Source organism: Lipotes vexillifer, unplaced genomic scaffold, assembly GCF_000442215.2.
Source record: "Lipotes vexillifer unplaced genomic scaffold, Lipotes_vexillifer_v1.1 scaffold240, whole genome shotgun sequence".
NCBI lineage: Eukaryota > Metazoa > Chordata > Mammalia > Artiodactyla > Lipotidae > Lipotes > Lipotes vexillifer.
Genome location: NW_006797481.1, coordinates 7,595,689 through 7,613,472, shown reverse-complemented (window position 1 = coordinate 7,613,472; position 17,784 = coordinate 7,595,689). Strand labels below are relative to the sequence as shown.

General features: G+C 49.3%; 1 protein-coding gene across 1 annotated transcript in view; it reads right to left on the bottom strand.

Annotated features, from left to right (window-relative positions):
* The window catches only part of NRAP (nebulin related anchoring protein), a 71,044-nt gene that overhangs the window by 5,891 nt on the left and 47,369 nt on the right, over positions 1-17,784 (bottom strand). The window contains 9 exon segments of the mRNA XM_007469623.1: positions 646-750; positions 2,380-2,478; positions 3,296-3,400; positions 9,088-9,399; positions 10,247-10,354; positions 10,698-10,802; positions 12,719-12,817; positions 14,562-14,666; positions 16,371-16,568. Coding sequence (XP_007469685.1) covers positions 646-750; positions 2,380-2,478; positions 3,296-3,400; positions 9,088-9,399; positions 10,247-10,354; positions 10,698-10,802; positions 12,719-12,817; positions 14,562-14,666; positions 16,371-16,568 — 1,236 coding nt within the window.

The window sequence follows — 17,784 nt, the reverse complement described above, 5'->3', positions numbered from 1 at the left end:
CGGCCGCCTATTCTATTACGACCAGGGGCCTCCAACCCCTGCCAACAAGCCTGGGTTTAGGAAACAGCATCTCGGTGATGCATGCAAAGGGCACACATCCAAGGGAAACAGACGTGTTGGGGTCTACAGCCTCACACACAAAGGAGCGGATTGTGTTTGGACCAGATGGACTACAATTGCAGCATCTTTCTAAACTGCAGAAAGCAGAGAAAGCGCCACTTTGTCTCCAAACTTACACTGCTCTGAATGGCTAAGGAGAGGTGTCCAAAGAACAAACAGAGCAGGTGTCTACACCCGCGGGGCCAGGGCACCGGCAACACTCCTCTGGCCGTAACTCAGCACCTGACCGCGGTCTCTGGAGCCATGCCCAGCATTAGGATTTGAGAGCTAGAAGGACCACGGGCATTGGCTAGCACAGCTCCAGCCCCATTTTACAGCTGGGAAACTGAGGCCCAGCGAGGAAAGTGGCTCAAAGTCACACATGTCATTTGTCCCACTCTCAGTCCACGGTTCTTTCCACTCCCAGCCCCCCTTCCTAGGACCGTCTTCTTCTTTTTTTTTTTTTTTTAACAAATAAAATCCCATTTGGGCACAGATCATTTCACAGAAACAGGCACACACCGCATGAACCGCTGGTTCACTTACATCGCTCAGATGCAGCGCGTTGAGGCGGGCTCTGGTGAAATCGGGGTGGTCGGCGACCAGGGTGTATCTGTGCCGGGATTCGGCATCGCCTGACCTGTATAGGCGCTGCGCGGAAGAAGGCTCACAGTAAATGGGAAACTGCACTTGCTGCAGCCAAGGTGAAGGGGCCGGTTCCCATTCCTGCCCCTCCCACTCGAGTGACCCCGATACCCTCGCCCCAGGGCATAGAAGCCCACGGAGAGCATCCCTCCAGAAGCCACCCAGGAAGGGAGGGGCCCATGTGGCCAGGGTCAGGCGGGGTTGTTGTTGTTGTTGTTGTTTTTTAAGAAGATGTTGCGGGTAGGAGTTTATTAATTAATTTATTTATTTTTGGCTGCGTTGGGTCTTCGTTTCTGCGCGAGGCCTTTCTCTAGTTGTGGCGAGCGGGGGCCACTCTTCATCGCCGTGCGCGGGCCCCTCACTATGGCGGCCTCGCGGACTCTCTTGTTGCGGAGCACAGGCTCCAGATGCGCAGGCTCAGTAATTGTGGCTCACGGGCCTAGTCGCTCCGCCGCGGCATGTGGGATCCTCCCAGACCAGGGCTCGAACCCGTGTCCCCTGCATTGGCAGGCAGATTCTCAACCACTGCGCCACCAGGGAAGCCCCCGGGGTTGGTTTTAAATAAACCCTGCTTAAAATATTCATCAAGATTTGCTCCAAAAGCGTCACAAACCATCACCCTGGCTGGCTGTACCTGTGTGTTTCACAAACAGTAAAAGTGGGTGGATATTTCAGAGAATCTTTGCAACTGGGCATTGCTCAAGCTTTTTACTAGTGACAAGATGCCTCCAAACCTTTGCTACTTAACACTAATAGTAATGATAAAAAGACACAACAGCTAAAAAGTCTTAAATGCCTTAATATCTGTTCAGAAGTGTGAAGTTTTCACAGTCCACCCTGTGTCCCAAGAAGACACAATTTTAAAACTCAAATTTTATCTTAGTTGCTATTTTTAGGGCAGCGATCTAAGAATTGCAAACAATTTTAGGAAGTGGTTGAGTCTCATCCAGTTTTGGAGAGGAAATATAATATTTAATATTCCAACCCTTTCCCAAATTCAATTTGGGTTTTGCAAATGTGAACTGGTCAGTACAACATTTGGACTCTGTGAGCATGGGGCAGCTTTGTCAGTGTGCAAAATCCAATCCCTGGACAATTTCAGAGAAAAAAAAGTATATGTAACTTCCTATTCTTCGAAATTAATACAGGAGAGAGGAAATGGGGCTAAATCATACAGAGAGTAAAAGCAGAAAGAAGCTTTTGATACAGCCATTTTTTTTTCTTTTTTTCTAATTGGCTTATGTTAAGCTTTTAATTCCATTATCATTTATCAACAATTAAGATGTATCTGACCTAGTGTTTGGTAAGGGATCATCAATAATACTTAGTATTATTATTGTTATGATTATGAGTCAAACTAGAGACATGTATTGAGGACTTACTATGTTCCGATACTTGCCAAAAGCTTCATGTACTTTTATTTATTTAACCCTCATTTAATTCACTCAATCTTATGAAATCGTTGCTATTATTACCCTCCTTTCAAATAAGGGAACCGGAGTTAGAAGACATTAGAAAACTGACCCAAGATCGCCCGGGGAAGGGACAAAAGGTTTGCCCTCACATCTTAAGCGCTGACCACTGCACAGCACTACCCACTCCTGGGCCTGGGATGAGTGAAGAGAAAACACCCACCTCATTGCAATGCATGTAGCTGTTCTTGGCATGAACTAGGTCTGGAGAGTCAACCACCGTGGTGAATTTGATAGTGTCTGGTTTTTTACGGTATTTGGTCTATAAGAGAGGGACCAAGATTCTCATGAAACAATCAAACGCCATGCACTTTTCTGAGTGCAGCTTCACCCCATCTGCTCAGTACCAAATGTGCCAATGACATGATTGGAAAACACATCTCTCTTCTTGGTGGGCACCTCACCAGCACACGGAAGAGATCCAAGCTGCCCCTGTGATAAGGAACATTTTCCGGGTATTTACATTCTCGAAAAGAGAGGCTGCAAGATGCCATAGCTCATCACAATAAAGGAATTCAATAAAGGGAGGGATCCAGCAACAAGGTGGTCCTGCTCAGACACTATAAAAGTAGGTTCTGTTATTAAGGAACTGAAGAAAGCAGTGGCACCCTCAACGAGCTCCCAGGGCAAGAATCTCTAGGTCATCAATATGGCGGGGAGTTCAGTGAACGTAACCATCTCTGTGCAACTTTTAACAGCCTCTGAAGTCAGACGACCCCAAGACACTGGACTCTGTGAGTAAACTCAGGAGATGGGTGGCGAACCCTCTCCCTGCCTCCCCAAAAATAATGGGCCAGCTTAGATCACAATTGTACATTAACGCCTCTCTTGAGAATCTTCTAATGCGTCACCCCTCTTTCACTGCTCGACTGGAACATGCCTTTAACTCCCCAGCACGTGAATTCACTGGGAGGGAAATCGTGTTCTGTCTTGGGATTTGGCTGCAAATGGCCCCAGAGAAATATCAGGAGTCCAGTGGCCATGGGGCCCTCTTGGGATCTCCAGTCCATCTGCAGTTTCCCTCGTCAGGAGGAAATAAACGCCAGGTTGCGTCTGTGCTAGAGTCAGATTAATGGTACCTCGCTGATGAGCTCTCCGGCTTTCTTTGCACTCTCTATCTGTGGGGAACTCAGCGCCAGCCATCCTGTCCCCTTCATGCCCATCAGGTCTGATCTGTAGTGCAACTGCAGGAAGAAAATCATTGGCTTTTATCAGGAGAGGGTCGAAGACTGTGGGGCATTTGTAAAAATGCTTCATCGCAACATTTCAACATCTTCATTCAGGTGCGTTCTGCATGTCATCGAGTCAAACTGTTTGAGTTTGTGCACTCTGTCCAGAATCAAATAACGGGTCCAGTGTACCATACAGGAAGGTCCCACCCATAAACTGGCTGGGTTTGAAGCAGAAGGTACTGACCTGCGGGAATGATCCCTAAGAACGACCTGAGATATACACCCCAGCCCCCACACATCAGCCCCCATCATTTTGTTTCATTCTGGCAGTGAGGCGATTGACCGCCTGCCTAAACAGAAACGTTTTTATACACTTTCAGTTGATCAAAGGGCTTTGAGCTCTGGATCAAACCTGCTGTGACTCAGAGCAAATCACTGTACCAAAATGTGACTCAGTTTCTCTCTGTGATACCTGAAGGTCATGACAACCCCTCTGTTCTCATGAAAACACCTGAGAGTCCTGAGGGGTAAAAGCCACTCTATGTGTTAGATTTGTTTTTTTCTTGCGGTGGTGGGGGGAGGGGAAGACGATTATAGCAGGACTCTCAAAACCGGAACAAACCCGGCTACACCTGGTGAATGGCGTGCAAGCCATTTTAATCCTTCTGTGCCTCGGTTTACCCCTTCTCCTACTTCTACTCATGATGTGCTTATATTGCACAAATGGGCTTAAGCTTTATCCACCTTCTTCCTTTTAAGGACTCAAAAGATCAGGAGTACAGCATCAATTCTGGGGAGAAAATAGTAAGTGCTGTTTTAAGACAATGGGTCCGTAGTAGGTACTGAACATGTAACTTGCAGCCTTTAACACCTGTGTATATAAAAGGGAAACTTAAGGCATCAGATGAACTCAGTTTTGACATTTTCGAAACAAAACAAAAGACAGTGGGTCTGATTGGGAGTCTCCTAAAATGTTAAATCTAATTACCATTCTTTGATCTGCCCACCATTACCTACGATGAGACAGTTGCTTTTCTTCCTCTCCGTACGGAAATTAGGCATTTTTAAAGGTGGAAAGAGACTCTCTAAGGAAATCTGAAATTTGGATCTCAACGAAGTTGCTAGCCTTTCTCTAATTTAGATATAAGCTCTGCTGTAACGCAAAACACCCACTCCTGAAATCAGCCTTTTCGGCCTTTTTAGTTTTCTTTCATTTCAGGAATCACAGTGCCCCTCACAGCTGGCCTCAAAGAGGGTCCGTTTCTGATCTACTGTCTGCTGGTTAAGGCCCCTGTGCAAATTCCACTCTGCTTTCCAACTGGTGCAGGGAGACATCACTCAGGTCCCAGAGCACGTTTCAAAACCCCATGTCAGTGAGATTGCTTTTTATACCGCGATCTTTCAGTCTACACCGGCAAAGCTTTTGCCTTCCACTCTGATAAAGAACAGAGAAAATTGGATAAATTTCTAAGTTAGAGAGAATCATCCTACAGGGCCTCTTCACAGCCAGGCCTTGCTCCTTTCATAAGTGAGATGAAGCGGGGGAGCACGCTTTCAACTTGCCTTTTGTGGAGCTGAACAGTGCGAGCGCAGGTGAGTCAGAAGGCAAGATGCAGGTTCCCCAAAGATCTGACTGCGCCTTAGACTCTCTTATAAATGAATTGTCTATTGATATTTCTGCTCCCAGCCCAGCTTTGACTATTCACGCAGACCCTAAAAACAACACGCCTGCCCCAGACTTCACGATAAAACAGGGAGAGAGAGCAGGGGAGTCGAGGAGAATCGGCCCAAAGACGGTTTCAAAGAAGGATTCTAAGATAACAAGAGACCTTCTCAGGATGCCCAGCTGAACTTGGCTTCCCCACATGGCAGCCTCACTATCTGCCCTTGTATATATGAAGGCCTAGAAGCCACCTTCAGAGTCCCACGTGGGGTTTCCTGGCACCCCTATCCTGGAGCACAGTGTGGCAGACGCAGGAGCTGCAGCGTTCAGCCCCTGAGTTCTAACAGGAATGACATAAGCAGAGGCACCCAGGAGGTGGCCAGGGGAAGCGGTATATTCGTCGTATTAATAAGAATCACCATAACCACTACCTTGCTACCTTGCATAGGGTGTGGTTTGCTTTAGACTCATTATCTCATTCAGTGCTTGCGCCATTCTCAAAGGACGAGCTCTTATTCCCATCTACAGAACAATGTCGGGGTTTAAATGTCTGTTCGGATTCTCAGAAGAGTTACCAGCTGCTGTCCTGTGGGGATGCTGCATGGGTGGTCCTTAAGAGAACGCTCGGGAGCCAGGGCACCTGGGTTCCTAATCTAGCCACCAGGGGGAGCCAGAGAGCACTGAACCCAGAGTCGGGAGCCCAGAGCCCCACTTTGCCTCTCACTAGCCGTATGGTCTTGAGCAAATCATTTCCCTGCCAGCCTATGACCCTAAGCAAGTTACTGAAGGTTGCAGGTGCCTTAGTCACCGCAACTGTAAAAATGGGAGTAAAGCCAGTACTTACCTAGATACTACATGACATGGTTCGCGCAAGATATTTAAACAAACGCCTGACCCAGGATAAGCATTCCATACTTTTTGGGTATTGTTATTGTTGTTGTTATTTGTGATGGTGGGGAAACTGAAGCTAGGAGAGCTTAAGGAGTCTCCTGAGGCCGGGTAGCCATAAAGGGCCGGGCCAGGACTGTCCCCTTGACTGTCCCTGTGCTTTGCAGGATGCCCTGCAGCCCCCGCGTGAGATCACGGAGGGGAGTGTGCACTGGCAGATTGGGAAATACTAAGAGGTGACTGAACCAGCACCGATTCGTGGTGGAGCGTGGCCTGGGCGGAGCACACGTCTCAGGTACATCCCTGAGGTTAGCGTGACTTAAGCAATCACGGCCCTGAGGACCTTCTATCCCACAGCATTCTTTCCGGCCTGGGTGGAAGAGGACAGGAGAAATGGCTGAAGGCTACTGAGGGCTACTGTTCCTACCCTAGATTCTGCTGAACTGAGTGAGCTCATATTGAGCCTTTGTCTCCTTTTCGCTATAACATAACCACATGGAACTGGATTTTCAGCAATGACTCTGAGAAGACTAAAGCCTCAGAACCATCTGTGGACAAACGGTGCGGGTCTACTGTTCACAGCATCTTAGAGCCCAAGACCCCCCAGTTTAAACCTGTTGTGCATGAAGCACAACACAGTCATTTTCCAATTAGGCGATAATTTCTCAGCACACAACACTCTTTTTGATTTTTTTTTTTTTTTTTTTTTTTTTTTTTTTTTTTTTTTTTTTTTTTTTTTTTTTTTAGGGGAAAGCGCGAACACAGTCCCCCACTACCACAACTTATGCAGTCGAGTTTCCCACATTTGGGGAAATCGCAGGGGTCAGCACATCCGGAGTGCAATGGATAAGCCTCGCCCTGGGAAAGCCACCTTCGTGATCATGGTATCTCCCCTGCCAGATAAGTATACAACACTCTAATACATATCCCATTTGGTAAAATGTCAGTCTAAGATTGATGACTAGCGTTTCTTGGGAAGGATCCTCTGTCTTAGTTTGTTCGTCCTCTTCGGCTTTTTTTTTTTTTCTTTTTTTTTTAGTGTTAAAATATCCTTTCATTTCAGAAGTAACAGTGATGTAAATGGTAGTCTGAGGTAGGGTTTGGTTTTTGGTATTGTTCCTTACTTAGTTAAATAGCCTGACATTATGTTGATGCCAGCATTTTAAAAGACATTAATCTATGAATCCTGAAATCTGAGATCACCAATTAAATCAAACCTCTTTGCTTTTCCAGTGGAGACATGGAGGCCTAGAAAGCCAAGTGACCGCGGAAGGACTGCCAGTGAGTGACGAAGCTGGGCTTCCAGCTTGGCCCCCGACCTCTCCCCGGTGGCCTCTGTAACTTCCTCAGGACCTGTCCTGTCCCAGGAGGTTTCTCTTCTCCCCAGGAATAGGCCACCGACAAGAGGGTCCCGGGCTGGGCACCAAGTCATGCTATGAGTTCTTCTTGGACCTCAGGGTGGCCTTCTAGCAAGCGGAAGGCTTTCTAGGTGGGTCCTGGGCTGTGCTTCAGTGACCACGTGCCCTGAGTGGGGACCGATAAACTCACCCTGTTCTACACACGCTGGTTGGTGCCCAACACGATACTGCAGTTCCAGCAAATCTCGAGGCATAATTAGATGACCCTGACGTTCATTCAATCACATCATCGTCACAATTAATCATCCATTAGGTGTTTACAACACTCTGCCTGTGCAATATAACTAAACTAGAAGCAGCCGCTTCTCTGAAGGCCACCAGAGTCGGAAGCCTTGGTGGAGAACATAGTCTGAAATGCTCACACCTACTGGTGTGTTCCTACAGACAAGGCACCATGCTCAGTGCATCATATAGAACAGCCCTCAACTGAGAACCGGGTTCTCAGTCGGGTGCAGATTTGTCTCCCGGTGCATTTGGCAATATTTGGAGACATTTTTGATTGTCACGCTTAGGGGGTGCTGTGGGATGTAGAGGGTAGAGGCCAGGGACACTGCAGTGCACAGGACAGGCCCCCACGACAAAGCATCCAGCCCCACATGTCAAAAGCGCCTGAGCTGGGAAACCCTGATATGGATGATAAGGACTGATGTGACCACAGTCCCATGAGTTCTGCTCTAACATGAGAGTGCCTTCCTCCTAGGGGAGCCGTGGGGCTGGAGAGACGATGCACGGACGCCCGCGTGGTGCAGAGCCTGCCACGTGCACGCGCCCGGTAAGTGCTGACCGTGACCACATTTTCACTGCGGCCCCGGCCCGGCTGAGGGAGCCGAGGCTTGGAGGGGCCTGGGACTGACCTCCAGAGCCTTCCACCACGGGGGCAGTGGCTGGCGCTACCCAGCTACAGGCTTGATGACCTTGCGTGGGCCAGAACCTCCTCTCTCTGGGCCTCAGGGTCCACACCTGCATCATAGGAAGCGTGACTCCCCTGCACCAGATGGCGGGAGGGTTGGGAGTGTGGGCTCTGGAGCCAGTCCTGCCTCGGCCCCTCCCACATGACCTCGCCTGTGAAACAGGAACAGCAATGGCCCCCGCCCCCAAGTGCAGTAGCGAGGGTGCCGCTACTGGCAAAGCAGCCAGTGAGTGTCAGCTCTGGGGGCAATTCTTCTCTTCGCCTCACCGCCACGCCTACTGCGCACAGTCCAGCCCTGAGCCTCTGTCTCGGACCCCATCCCCATCACCTACGACATCCTCTGCACCCACCCACACACTTGCTTCACTCCAGCCTCCAATATGCTGAGGCTGCTGCCACTCAGGGGCTTTGTTCAAATGTCACTTTTGCAGTGAGAACTACCCTGACCCCCATTTTAAGTCGCACGCACACACTCACACCCCCCTACCCAACTTCCCTGCTCTGTTGGTCTCCATCTGGCATACTACACGCCTCACTTATACTTTATGTCCCTCCCACAGAACGGAAGCTCCATGACCCCGGGAGTTTTTAGACTCTTTTGTTGACTGCTGTATCCCCAGGGCCTTGAGGGATGCCTGCTACATAGTAGGTGCTCAACAAATATCTGTTGATTGATTGAATAATTCCAACCTAGATGGCACAGACCAAGCAAATCATTTGGGGGATCCGAAAGGCTAAGGAAGAAGCAGAGATTTACACGCAGGCCTGGTGGGAGGAGGAAGGTCGGGGACTGATGTGTGATCCACGGACCCCACCCTACCTCACTCTGCAGGGCGTGAGCCTTCTTGGCCCAGGCCATCTTCAGGTCCTCGGGCAGTGCCGTGAATTCGTGGCACTGTGTCCTGTAGTCGCGGTCGCTGGCCAGGGCCTGGGCCTTCCTGGCGTGGACCAGGGGCACCATGTCCATGGGCAGGTGGCACTGGGCTCTGTTGCCCACCGCCTCCCTCCTGTACTGAAGCTCACTCTGCAGCCGGCCCATCCGCTGGCAGTGCTGGAGCCGGGGGTCGTCTCTCACACTCTGGGCCCCGATCAGCCTCCCTCGCTCCTTCACAAAGTCGTGCCTGTAGAGAAACTGGAAGCGGGGGACCAGGCGGTCAGGGGCTGGCATTTGGGACGCTTACATTCCGTCTATGCATTTTCCTTGAAGACTGTAAGAAAATCACCTGTTCTTACACTAGGAGGAGATGATTATAAGAAAAACCACAGTGAGGCTGGCCTGAGAGCACGGCTTCCTCCCTGGGGGAGGAACAGTGGAAAACACTGCTCCCTTCCTCCCATCTAATTAAAACCAGATCCTTAGAACCAAAGTGAGGGGCCCACTCCCCTTACTTGTCCTGTGCCCAGAAGGAATTTATCAAAAAGGGTAAAAGAGAAACTTGTGCTTTATCCCCTTGCACTTGGCAAAACATCAAACCCCAAAGGCAGGATCCGTTTATTTGAAGTCTACATTTTCTGCGATTTGTTTGTGGGAAACAGAAAGTCACCTTCATGTCCCAAAGCTATGGATGTGCTATCAACAGAGTGGCTGAAACACAGCTGAAAATCCTACCGCCGACGCGGGAAACTAGAGAGCCGAATCACAATTTCTACTGCGAGTTCTCTTTCTAATTCTGGGTGGAGTTAGAAAACAGACAGCTCACACATTACGGGGAGATCGTTGCCTAGACACTGCAGTTAGAAATAAATCGTAAGCTTCTTCCTGCTAGAGACTTTTGCCTGCATTTAGCTTCTGATTAACAGGGCCTTTCTTTCCCTCTCTCCGTCAAAGAATCTCATTCATAACTAATATATTCTGCAGGTGACATCCTGTCTCACATGGTGATAGATTTGCTTTAATTCAGGAAAATCAGCCGTAGACATTGTTTTACATGAAGTTAACAGAAATTAGGCCGGATGGAAGGTCATATCATTCAACTCACATCACTGGCTATATCTCCAGAGAGCCGAGCCGCCTGGAAGGGGAGGGCGTCTATTGTCAGCTTGTAGCCTTGAACACGGAGATTCCGCCAAGACTCCTTGTATTTTGCCTACGGTAGGAACACATGTAGATCTTCTTTTAAAAAAAAAATTACCTGACTCAAAGAACAAATGCTACCCACTTTTATTTGCAGTGTGGTGTTCCAGAATCAATTCCTGACAAACAAAAGCTTTCGATTTTGCAAAGAAAATCTCATTAGCACCCTCTCGGAAGTGGGCTCTGACGCGTAGGTATCAACACATCTGTGTAAGGTATATTTAACATGAGTGTCAACAAGATATATTGTTTAAAGTTTCCGTGAAAGTCACCAGGGTCACTGTTAGGTCCCATCACAGACACAGACACATGTGGCCTTGGAGCACATCTCAACCTCAGCAATGGGAAAGGCTTACATCACTCAGGTTGGCTGCGTTTGTTTTCGCTCGGACAAACTCGGGCAGGCCCAGGGTCATTGTGTACTGGTGTCTCACGTCCTCGCCTGCTGCTTTATAGAGGCGCTGGGCAGGAAAAGAAAAAGAAAAGGCAAGAAGGTAAGTGCTGTGCATTTCTGCAGGGCTGGAGTTCCCTCCTTTGCAATTGGGAAATACGTTTGTAAAAGGCCATTCGCTGTGTCACGGGTACACCTTCAGCCTGGAGGAGATGTCTTTTTGCAGTAGAGATAGTCCTTCATGAGTCAAATTGAGTGCTGTGAAAGGAATGGGGAAGAAACTGCAAGTTGCTTGTGATGGGGTTCAGGACACGTTACCCCAAAATATGGTACCTTGGCATAGTGCGTATTTTAAGCCGAAAGAATCTGGAAGCAGCAGGAGATGGAAGACCTCTCTCTGACCTTCCCCCCTCCTGTGGGAGCTGCCCTCCCCCTGACACAGGGAAGGAGCAAGCTCATCTCTGACCTCGGAAGGACCGAGAGGCATTTGAGCAAACAGACCTCGCTATGTGTCCCCCAGTTCCCTGCCCTTAGCTCACCCGCTTTTGCCCTACACATTTTCCCACGACTGTCCACTCTCCATCAAACCTAGAATAAAAACGCTCAGGTTTAACCGTCCTCTCCCTCCTGGTCTCCATTTCCTTGTGAAGACTCCTGCACCACCTAAAGCTTATGTTACATATATTTGTATGCTTTTCTCTTGTTAATCTATCTTTTGTTACAGAGCCCCAGCCAACAACCTGAGATGGGTAAAAGAAAAGATATTTTTTCCCTTCCCTATACTTTGCTCAATAATAGGCCGAGGGAAGAAAAACACCTTTAAGAATATATTATCATGCTTCTTCCCATTGCAGACTTTTTTTTTTTTTTTTTTGCTGAGGACACAGTGTAAAGACAATACTAAGATCTGGGAAATTTAGGAGAAGCTCTGCTAGTTGGAAGGGAGGTTCGCAAACCCCAGTCTGCATCCTTTACTAAAATCCCGGGATCCTCCCGTGGGCAGACTCACACCACTGCTGCGCTGCACGGCCTCAGCCGTTGTGAAAACATCTGCTCTCGTGATTAGAACTGGGTCTGTGGTTTCTGAGTCCTCCAGGGCCAGAGGCCACTGCAGGAGGCACTGTTACCCCTCGGCACCCCAATCACAAAGCAGGCAAGAAGGGTTCAGTGGGAATTTTAACTCGATCATGTCACGCTACAGAGCCCTTTGGATGTTCTTATCCCGAGCTTGGAACTAGTGTGTAAATACCCAAATCTCCACTGACTTCGAAAAGTGAGAGTCAGAAGGAGAATTTTAAAAGCGAAATTTCATTCTCTGCCAAGCTCACTCGATATTTCAAACTTGTCAGAGGGCCACTAAGAAGAAGTGGGGCTGGAATGATGATTTTGTGGAGTGAGATTCTTTCCCCTGGGACCCACCCCTCTGCTAGAATATTAAAGTGATCATTGGGTAAGTGGTGAGTGAGAAGAGGAAGCAGAGAACCAAGAAGCTTGGCAAACATCACACTGTATCACTGTCCCCGGACAACCACAAATCCTTCCCATCATCATCATCAGAATGACAGTGGAGAAATGATTAGCCAATATCTGCCCAGCTAGAACAGACGAATGACAGACCAGCACATCTCCAACTTTAATGTGCAAAGGAAACCCATGAGGATCTTGTTAGATGACCGTGTGGATTCGGTGGGTCCGGGGTGGGGCCCGAGGTTTGGTATTTCTAACAAGCTCCCAGGGGATGCTGATGCTGTCGGTCCGTGACCACATTTGGGGGGCGAGACGACAGACTAAACCAGATTTCTTCCTGGGCCTTTTTTCCTTCTGGCAACGGTTGAGGCTCTGTCTAATGACATTGTTTTCTTTCCATGCAAACACCCATCGTTCCCGCGACCCCCCCCCCCGCCAATCCCACAAATATTCACACATATTCTTTAGCAATCCAGCAGTTTTTAAAAAGCCCATCCCAAAGCCATCCGAAGCTTTTACCTCGTTTGTAATCTGGTTGCTGAGTTTTGCATGAGTGAGGCTGGGAGTGTCTGTCACGGCCGTGTACTTGAATGACTGGGGACACTGACGATATTTACTCTGAGCTCACACACAAGAGGCAATAAGAAGACAAGGTAAGATGCAAAAGCAGCAGAAAAACGAGCTCATTAAGCACTAGCTAGAAAACCTCGTTTTGCAAAGGCTGCTAGTCTGTGGCCCAGAATCCAGTCCGTCCCCTGCTCTTGTGACCTCAGAACCCAGTGGGATGAAGAAGCAGAGAGGAGAGGACGGATGGAATCAGATACTTATCAATGGGAAAGGGAGATCTAGCCCTTTGCTACGAATGTGAACACGACTATAGAAATTCACGTTATGGGCTTCCCTGGTGGCGCAGTGCTTGAGAGTCCGCCTGCCGATGCAGAAGACGCGGGTTCGTGCCCCGTTTCGGGAAGACACAGTTGATACATTGATAATTGGCCTTTTACCCATCCTTTATTTGGCTACAGATATATGTTTAGCTCTTCTAGCTCCTATTAAATCTTGGACAACTACAACCTAGGAGATTTAAGGAAGAAAAGAAATGTGGATCTACTTCTGTGTGCAGCAGCTGTGGTTTTCACCTACACCAGTCACTTTGCCATTGTTTGCTGAGCCCAAACACCGTCTGTCCGCCTGCCGATGCAGGAGACGCGGGTTCGTGCCCCGTTTCGGGAAGATCCCACATGCCGCGGAGCGGCTGGGCCCGTGAGCCATGGCCACTGAGCCTGCGCGTCCGGAGCCTGTGCTCCGCAAATGGGAGAGGCCACAACAGTGAGAGGCCCGCATAACGCAAGGAAAAAAAAAAAAAAAAGAAATTCACGTTTTGCTCCCAAATTTCCTTTGCTCGCTGGAAACCCTGGGCTCCTCAGCTTTGGGGGGTTACCAGAAACAACCGTGCAGCTTAAAATAATCCACATGCCTGCACGCCACCCCAGGGGATGGGATTCAGTAAATCGTCAGTGGGCTCTGTACTTTTTTTAAGTTCCAAAGGGGATCCTGATGCACCATGAGGTTTAGAAACCACTCGCTTTAGAGATTTCACTGGAAAAGCAAAGCACAAAATTAAATCTCAACTCCCACAGTGAGGCCAATTCCGCTTGCTCAGAGCTTCTAATCAATGCGTAAGCCATTCTGAGGCACCCAGGCTGGATGCTGACGGCCTTTTGCTTGCAGTGCCTTCCATTATGCCTATCTACCGTGAATGGAAATCCCAGAGCCCTCCCAGGGGTGGGCAAGATTCCTCAGGAGTTCAAAGAGCTTAGAATTCCAGACTTTGGTCACTTACCAAGAAGTTATCACCAAGCTTATAGCAACCATTTCGTATACAGCTGCCAGAGAAGCACAGGGCTTAGATCAGTGCTGACCCTCACAAAAACTGAGAGAGGTCTGAGCATTCCCATTTGACTGATTAAGAGGTTGAGGCTCAGAGAGGGCAGGTGACTGGCTTGAGGTCACACAGCAAATGAGTACTGGCCTGGAATTTCAGTCACTACATGTGTCTCCAAAGCCCGCCCTCTTTTCATTGTACCACAAGCCACTCTTCAAAGGGACCCTAGGAAAGTACATCTTAGGATCCAGCAAATAATTCTTATATGTTAATATAGGAACTGGCTCGAGATCTGCAAAGCTGTCTTAAATGGCATCCAGTCTGGATGGAGAAGGGAGTAAGGAGAGAGGCTGGGTGAGCTGCCACTGCTAACAGTGTAGCATCTAACTGGCTTCAGTAAGAAATAAACAGATTGTTGTGTAACCTCTACCGTGGAATATACTGGACACCCCCAACCTGTCCTGGGTCTCTGGTTACCTCACTGATGAGTTCAGATGCCCTCTTTCTCCCTTCGATGTCTAACGTGCCTGGAATGACACAGGCAACGCCTCGCATGAAGTTCAGGTCCGACCGGTACAAATTCTACAAGGAACAACACGAGGAATCAGAAAAGCCAAGCTCGCAGAATGAGGAAGGACCCACGACAGACAGCATCATAATTAGAACTCAAGGCCAAGGCAGTCTCTCCAGATACATCACACTCAGCAAACACACACACGCTCCTTACTTAAATGCTCATTAGGGAAACAAAAATGTAGGTCAGAAGAAAATAATTCTGCTGTCACTTGTCTCCGTAGCTGTTAGAGGGATGCTTGGCGGATTTTTATTTTAATGTGGGCTATCAAAAAATAAACGCTGGAGAGGATTGTGGTTAGAAAGTCAGCTGTCTTGGGGCAAATGTGGAAATGGTTTAATGGGTCTTCAAAACAAAACCCAGCAGCAGAAGGCGGCATTAATTAATCATGGGTTAAGAAAGAACTAATAAGTGAATCCAGAATAATCTGGCAAAGGCCCGAGTCTGTGTGCGTGGAGGTGGTGTGTATACCTGAGGGGTCTGGGCTGACAGTTTAAAGGGGGCCCCAAGTTCACTCCCCTTCGGCCACCGAGGCGCCCCCGTGCGTGCCGCCTTCCAATTGCTATGGCAACGAGAGGCAGGGGAAGCCAGGGCTCTGCTCAAGTGACAAACGGGCCCCTGAGCTGAGCGTGGCTGCTCCCTCGTTCCTCCACCTGCTGTCGGGTTCCTGACAGTTTATGTCACTTAGTAAACGCTGTACACAGGCGGAAAATTCCAGTGGACAACAGTAACCCGGATCTGAGCACCGCTCAGCTCTCAGGCTCTGCCAAACCAGAAAGCAGGTTTTGGTGGGGAGGGGGGGGCGTTTTATTTTCCAGCAGAGGCCCGTTACTTGCAAATCTCCCGGCACGGAAACGTAACAAGCTGGGAGACGAGGCGAGTACCAAAAAGGCTGCTGCTGCCTGTTGGGAAGACACATTCTGTATCTCCTTGGGAGTGAGGAAATCCTCCAACGCTCCCGGGCCTGCCTGCTTCAGAAAACAGGTGGCATGAGCTAGAAATGTCCTCACTGGGGTGGGGTGGGGGGGCGTGAAGGCCTCCAAGACTCCTTGGGAGGACTCAGGAAGGGTCTCTGGGACCCTTATTTCCCTGCCCTCTGCCCAACACTCTCCTCTGCCTGAAGTGGGTCAGTTCCAAAGGGGCTCTGAGCAACTCTCCCAGCAGATCTCAGGCCTCTTCCGAAGTTGGGTGGCCCGGGAACATATGATGCACCAAGAAGAACCCCCAGCTCAAGCTGGGGCCAGAGGCAACACCGTTGGCAAGTCCTGAACATGCAAAACCATGAGCCTTGAAAGCATCTGCCTTGGACACCATCCAAGTCCCAGCACCCACTTTCTCATTTATAGTTTTCTGATCTGGCACGAGCTATTTAACTTCTTTGAGACTCACTATAGCTTCTCTGTAAAATGGGGATAAAGAGTGCCGATATAGGGTTATTTGGAGGATTAAATGAGATAATGCCTGAAAACACAATGCTCGGAATTCAGCAGAAGTACTCAATGAACTGCTGTTGTTGCTGTTAACAGATCTGTGCAATTGTGCTCATGAAGAGCTAGGCAGGAACAAGCAGGGCAGGTGCTTTAAAAGAAAGCCCAGGTACGGGATTCCTCTTCTCTGGAAGCCCCACTGAGCCACCAGCAGTTTGTGGGTCACTGCCTCATGGTCAAATTGAAGAGGAAAGGAGCCTGGAGAGACTGGCCCGGTCTCCTTACCTCACTCTGCAACTTGTGAGCTTTCTTGGCACAGCTGAGCCTCAGGTCCTCGGCCAAGGAAGTATACTGGGGGAGTGGGTGTCTGTAGTCCTGGTCGCTGGCCAGGGTCTGAGCCTGCTTGGCATGCACCAGTGTTACCATGTCCAATGGCAGATGGAACTGTGCCTTTGAGTGTTCAAAGTCTTTCCTGTAATTCACCTAGATGGGCAGACAGATCAATAGCAGCTATTTCAAAGCCGCCATTTGCATCAGGACCATGAGGGAGAGCAATGCGACGTGATTGTCCCAGGTGAGCCCAGGAGGCTTTCCTGGCAGGGCCAGTGCTCCTTTCTTGCAGTGACTGGCTTAACAAGCAGGGCTCGTCTCCAGGTCCTGCCACTCACCGTCTCCAGCTCTTGGATGATCAAGGCCCATGGTTCCCCTACTTGGGGAAAATACGGAAGTTCAAGGGGCAGATATAATGTCAGCGGTTCCCTTGCTCAAGTCCTTAGATCTTCCCATTTGCCAGAGGCAAGAAGACACATGGCTAAGCCACCGCCTGCTCCACACGCTTTCTCCCCATCACCCTCTCAAGTTCACACTGAGACACCAGGGGTTCTCCTCTCACGCTAGGTAACAGAGAGTTTCTTCAAACATCAGATGCCATCCCAGTAAATCTGGGAGCCAGGAGCAGTGGGCAGATGCTTGAAAAGCCGGTACTGAGGGGTGGGTATTCCCAAGAGCCCAACATGCATCCTGAGGGAGGAAGGGAGAGGCCCATATCCAGACCTCAAGCTCTGCCCCGGTCCTCGGAGGAGCGTTTGAAGGTCCACAAAGCTCACTCTGGGCTTTCTGGGGAGTCAGATGCATAAGCGCCGCCTCTCCCTCCACCCTTCCCACTGCCCTCCAAGCTCCAGCCACTCGTCCCTAACCTCCCACCCCCACCTCCGTGCACCCTCCCCACCCCTAGCATACAGCCAGGGACAATTCATGTCCAATCCCGCCCCAGTACCGAAAGCGGAGAGAAGTGTTAGAAACAGGGAAACTGAGGCAGAGAACAAAAGAGACGAGAACGTGTGAAACTGTGGAAAGAGCACGCGATGGCGAGCTAGCTGCACGTTCTAGTCTGGCCCTTGAAAGCTGACCTTGGGCAAGGGATTGAGACACTCAGAGTCTAGGTTTCCTTATCAGTAACCAGGATGAACAAGTGATGCTCCTAGAAATAAGTTGATGATTAAATGAGACACTGCATGTAAAATGTTTAGTCCTCTGCTACATGTTGGACACATATTCGATTTCATCACAGCCATTAGCCAACGCACGTATGGGCAAGGAGATACTGTATACACACATGTGCCAGCATCCAGGGGATCAAATCAAGGGGTACAAACTCAGATGCCACCAGAGGCCAGACAGGTAGCATAAATGAGTGAAG